Here is a 5,336-nt window from a genome sequence, read left to right on the forward strand (position 1 = left end):
TCAAATATTGAAAAGAGACGATCTACAAGCCCTCAATGCGACACATTGCGAGCTCTTAGATCTGCTATTTTGTCTGACTATAAATAATGGTTAAAGTGGTTACACAGATGCATTCCCGGTTTGAATGGGTTAAAGACACAAATAAATAAATGAACAAGGTTATTAACCTGCTATTCCAGGACTGCAGCATCTCACACAGTCCTTGTTTCTTCATCACTACTGACTCAAGAACAACCTGCAGTTGCTGGGGGGAGTCCAGGCCACAGGCCTGTAGGCGTGCCTGCAGCTTCTCTATCCAGCTTCGTAGTTCCGCTTCCTCCATCTACATGGAAAAATGCAACGTCACCCGCTCCGTTACCATAACTAGGGCTGCAACTATCAATTATTTTCAGTAGCGATTGTTTTATCGATTCATTTTGCGATTAATCAAATAATCAAAGCTTTTTTATAATCTGATTTTTGTTTTGATTTTTTTTTTAAACATATGCCTATAATGACATGCCCAAAAAAGGGATAGATAATTAATGGATTATTGTATAAAATAATTGATTATCGATTTTCTTTATTTCTTATAATCGATTAAATCGATTAGTTCGATTGACGATTGCACCCCTAACCGCAACCGGTACAAACAGCACTTTTACAGAGAATATAGACCCGTGCCGAGAGGCGAACCGTACGTCTTTTTGAGCAAACAGGTCCTCCATTTTCTCCTCTCGTGTCTTGCTGAAGGTGTCCGTCTTCAGTGAGGTGAGACGGTCGTCTATGGACAGGTACACCTGGGTTACCCTGTCGATCAATTAACCATAGGGCAAAATCAATATTCTACTTCCGAGGATATTTTGGAAAGCAATAACAAAGTATTCAGAAATGGCACATACAGTAGTAACGTTAAAATACATTTCATGTTCAAATTTGCTGCATTTTGGTACGAGTTTTGGCGGCAGACAGGTTTTTTTGTTTTTGTGAAGAATATACCAGTGTGAAGAGTATATCAAAAATATTTTTTGTTTAATTGAAAAAGTTACAAAGTATGACTTTAATATAATTAATATAATTATGAGTTCTATATCAATATCCAATATATATGAGTATATGTACACAATGGCCTAAGTATGAAGGAACAGTGAGCTATGGCTCTTACTTCAGAGATTAGTCCTTTAGGTCCTGCTGCATGTTGGCTTTAGATGGTGCCAGGTTCCTGATGAAGATCTTGGGAGGAGGAAGACAGATCTCCAGCAGCCTCACAGAGATATAGCTGAGGAAACGGAGTGAAGAAAAGATAAATGGTTGTGTGTTACTGTATATTTCAAACACACTTTCACCACACCGACAGTGGAGGCAACCACCCTCATAAGGTGCAGTTAGGGGTTCAGTGTCTTGCTCAAGGACACTTGTGTGCCTGCCCCTAACGTGGCCCCTGGACTAGTGTTTGTGCCAAGTTTGGTATAGATCGGAGCAACGATGCGCCTCGTCCGGATGTTATGTTTGTGACCGTGGTTCGTGGTCGATCCCCCCACCCACCCACTATGCAACATAGGATATATGGATGAAGTGTGTAGATGGATAGATGAACAGACAGTTGGCTGACAAAGTAGATGAAATGAGACCTAACCTGAAGGAAGCCACCATCTGGTTGTAAGAGAAGTACTGGTGGTAATCTTTGTGAATGGAATGTCCGCAGGGTTCGGCGTTGGCTCTTCGGGTGTACTGATGACCGTAGAAGCGCAACTCCAGATACTTGGCAAACGACATGGACCACGAGTCATTGGACAATGGAACCACTGGTGTCACCTACAAAGACAGATAGAGGCCAAGTTTTTGGGGGGGATTTCTTTTCTTCTAATTAAATAAGGCGTAAATAGCCGATCTACAAGCTCACAATGCTTCGCGATGCAACACATTGTGAGTTTGTAGATAATCTATTTTTGCTACTTTTGTGTGACACTGTTGTACGATGAAGTATAAAATAGGGCTTAAGTGGTTAATCATACTAATCAATTTAGTCGTTTATAAAAAGTAGTAATCAATAGAATAATTGCCAAGAAAATAATCAATATCTGCAGCCATAAACTTGAGATGCTCCAAGTTAGCTCCAATTTATTGTTCTTAGTATTTACTTGTTTGCATATGCGGCACCAGGAATAGGAGAGTCCAGCTCCTTCAAAACGATCTGCACACAACCACTGCCGTGAACGAACCGTCGGATGTGATGCACCATGGGAGTTTCACAGAATGGACTGGGGCACTGGTAAGACGGCCTAGAAACACACACACACACACACACACACACACAAACAAGCTCAAGTACAGGCTGTTGTTTAGTGACTGTACAGCTCATTTAGTTATTTAAAGTGTTTCAGGGGTTGTGTTTATATCATAATTTTATTTCACCTAAAACAGTATCGCTCCAAAAAAACACCAAGAGAGGTGTCATTCTTGCCATAGAACTCCATCGTGACAATCCTGTTAACAAAAATGGACAATAATTGAAAAAGTACTTTCAGCCATTAAAATATGACACTACAGGGATATATTATATCACATGCTGTAAGTGTACAATACTTTACCATGGGCTGACACAGGGGTTGGGGGCGTTGTTGGACTGTGCTGAAGAGCTGCTGAAGAGTACACACAGCCTCTGGTGGTTGACAGGGTTCAGACAGTCCAGCTGGGGACAATAAAACCAACAAACAATGTCAAAAACGACGCGAAGAATCAATCATGACAATCTATGAGAGCACACGCCATGCCACTCACAGTGTCCCTCACAGATCTCAGATCAGGGATGAGGTGGTGGGCTCCGCCTGTCATCAACACTGAGACCAGTGCTGGCTGAATGAGACGATGGGTACAGGTCAGATGACTTTAAGACTTTATGAAGTGGAATTATTCTGATCTATTCCAACCACCTGACATGCAAAGCAGCCTCCGTTTTGCATGCACAGCCAAAAAGCTGAGAAAAGATTAAACATGCAAATGATTAACCACATGAACCCCAGTGTCCCTATTCTGTCGAGAAAAATAGCCGATCTACAAGCTCACAACGCGCTGCATTGCAACGCGTTGTGAGCTTGTAGATGGTCTATTTTCAGCCAAGAGATGTAAAGGAAAAAAGGAGCGGCCTAGCATAGACCCCTGGGGTCAACTAAGTCTCTAGGGTTTAAGTGGTTAACTCATAGTTGGCTCATCTCTAGAGGAGTTTCTTCATCCCTAGATGAGTAAACTACACATGCAGGCTATGATTTGGCAGGTAAGTCACAATAAATCTCAAACCCGGTCCCACCTTGGAGGCCCAGCTCATGTCATTCTGTCCAGCTGGCTTCTCCTCCTCACTGTCAGCTTTCACCGGAGCCCTGACAGGCACCTCCCTGTCCCGCTCCCTGTTTTGGGTTAGGGTGGCGGGCCCCCCGGGGCCAACCGAGTTGAAGGGGTCGGTGACCTCCCGCTGCCGGATGCGGCCTCCCTTGGCCCGGTAGTCGGCTAGCATCTTGGCCAGGTCCTGGCTGCCGCTCAACTGATCCACGATGCGAGTGCTGGTGAGGCGGTGGCTGGGCAGCATGACGGCGGGTCGCGGCGGGGGACCTCCGTTGGCCAGGCCAGTGGCCAGACTTGAGGGGGGTGGGTCTTTGAGGAGCAGCCGTTTCCTGCGCCCGTCCAGCTCCTTGAAGTCCTTGTTGAGGAGAGGGGACAGGTACACCTGCAGGAGAGAGGAGACGCATGATGGCATGATAACACTACACACAGTACTATTAGGACCTGTTCAATATAATGATTTCTCAACACAATATAATCAACAATATGAGAACTTCCCTCGCAAGATACATTAAAAAATAATTGTATCTTTCAGCACTGTATGTGACAACACTTCAATCAATTAATCTCAATTGCTTCCCTTACAGAGTGGTAAATAAGTACATATGAAACAAGAATTGTTGAATTGCCTAACTGAGAAAAACAAGACATATTGAATATTGACGTTTGATCCATAAATCCTGCGACAACAGCTCTACATAGCATCACTGTATGTCCATATTTCATTTTTGTCATAAATTAATACCCTATTTTATACTTCATTGTATGACAAGTGTGTAGTAGCGATAACTTGCTTGTGACTAAATAATAACTACATGATTGAATCCATTGGAACACAGGTTCTTTTTTACTGAGTGGTTTTAGACATACAAGGTTTCCACCTGACAGCAATGATATATATCCTACTATAATTCTAGTAACCTCTGTCCGTTTGTAGTGTAGTGGTAGGTGAAGCTACCCGGTTCTCCTCAGTGGCTGGACCAATTGCTCTGATTTTGCACACAGCCATTGACCATTACCATCTGAACTTAACTGTGGAGCCCGTTTTTCAATTTCATCAAATCTCAGCTTCTTATTAGCATTTATGTGTCAAACAATGTCGCCTCCCGGGTTGCCAGATCATGTGCGCATATCCCCCCACGGATGCGTCGACCGGGTATGGTCTAGTAATAATAAATGGAACAGGTGAGTACCTGCTCTGGGAAGTAGTCCCTGCTGGGGCAGCGGAGGCCAGCGGAGGTGAGGAGGAACGGTTCTCTGAAGGTGATGAACGGGGAGATGCACAAGATGATGTCCTTCAGCTCCTGCTTGAAGACGGCTGAGATGGACTTCAGCCGGTCGTCGGACGAGGCCACCTGCTCTGCCACGAAAAGCCCTGTGTCGTCCTGCAGGGGGTCCCGGAACAACCTGGGAGGGGGCGTCTCAGAGCCATCTGAATCTAGCGACTCCCCTTTCCTTAGGCTCCCCTCTTCCCCAGTATCCCCCTCCGATGCTCTTATAAAGGAGAGCCCTCATCCATAATGAAAGGCGGAGAGACAAGCAGAGGAGGGCTAGAGACTGGGGTGGAGGTGGTGTTCTCCGTGTCCCTGGCCTCGTCTCCTTGGCCAGGGGAAGACAAAGACGACTTGGGCTTCAGTTTCATGTGCGGGCTCTCTTTATCGTCATCCTTGGACGAAGACTCTGAGGCAGGCCTTTCCCCGTCCCGCTGCCCTACCATCGTCCCCCAGTCTATGGTGGAACCCTCCGATCCAACCCCAGAAATTATGGTTTTCTCCTGGCCATCCCCGTCTCGCTCTTCGTCCCCCTTCTCCTCGGCTGTGGTGCCCTCCAGAAGGCAAGGGAAGGAGGTGCTCTGAGCCAGACTGGGTGGCATGGCAGCCATGTGTGTGTGTGTGTGTGTGTGTGTGTGTGTGTGTGTGTGTGTGTGTGTGTGTGTGTGTGTGTGTGTGTGTGTGTGTGTGTGTGTGTGTGTGTGTGTGTGTGTGTGTGTGTGTGTGTGTGTGTGTGTGTGTGTGTGTGTG

General features: G+C 45.6%; 2 protein-coding genes across 2 annotated transcripts; both read right to left on the reverse strand.

The window, feature by feature from the left end:
- Positions 1 to 248: 248 nt before the first annotated feature.
- Positions 249 to 2,140, reverse strand: LOC311060553 (1-phosphatidylinositol 3-phosphate 5-kinase-like). The gene is made up of 5 exons (XM_084078787.1): positions 2,121 to 2,140; positions 1,616 to 1,794; positions 1,145 to 1,258; positions 681 to 789; positions 249 to 322 (listed from the first exon to the last, which is right to left on the reverse strand). The coding sequence occupies exons 2-3, from the start codon at positions 1,753 to 1,755 to the stop codon at positions 1,153 to 1,155; spliced, it is 246 nt and encodes an 81-aa protein (XP_083934913.1). The 5' UTR covers positions 1,756 to 1,794; positions 2,121 to 2,140; the 3' UTR covers positions 249 to 322; positions 681 to 789; positions 1,145 to 1,152.
- Positions 2,141 to 2,390: 250 nt separating this feature from the next.
- Positions 2,391 to 5,070, reverse strand: LOC311060304 (1-phosphatidylinositol 3-phosphate 5-kinase-like; the record flags this gene model as incomplete). The annotated part of the gene is made up of 5 exons (XM_084078441.1): positions 4,509 to 5,070; positions 3,287 to 3,700; positions 2,761 to 2,835; positions 2,571 to 2,671; positions 2,391 to 2,466 (listed from the first exon to the last, which is right to left on the reverse strand). Exons 2-5 carry the CDS (start codon positions 3,560 to 3,562, stop codon positions 2,391 to 2,393), a joined length of 528 nt encoding a protein of 175 aa, XP_083934567.1. The 5' UTR covers positions 3,563 to 3,700; positions 4,509 to 5,070.
- Positions 5,071 to 5,336: the final 266 nt, after the last annotated feature.

Source organism: Gymnoscopelus microlampas (assembly GCF_963454915.1).
Source record: "Gymnoscopelus microlampas genome assembly, chromosome: 14".
Lineage (NCBI taxonomy): Eukaryota > Metazoa > Chordata > Actinopteri > Myctophiformes > Myctophidae > Gymnoscopelus > Gymnoscopelus microlampas.

Bases quoted from the DNA above. Each gene is read 5' to 3' on its own strand.
- LOC311060553 (XM_084078787.1), bottom strand. From the start codon at position 1,755: ATGTCGTTTGCCAAGTATCTGGAGTTGCGCTTCTACGGTCATCAGTAC. The intron at 1,259-1,615 runs GTTAGGTCTCAT...CCGTTTCCTCAG, and splicing joins CAGATGGTGGCTTCCTTCAG to CTATATCTCTGTGAGGCTGC.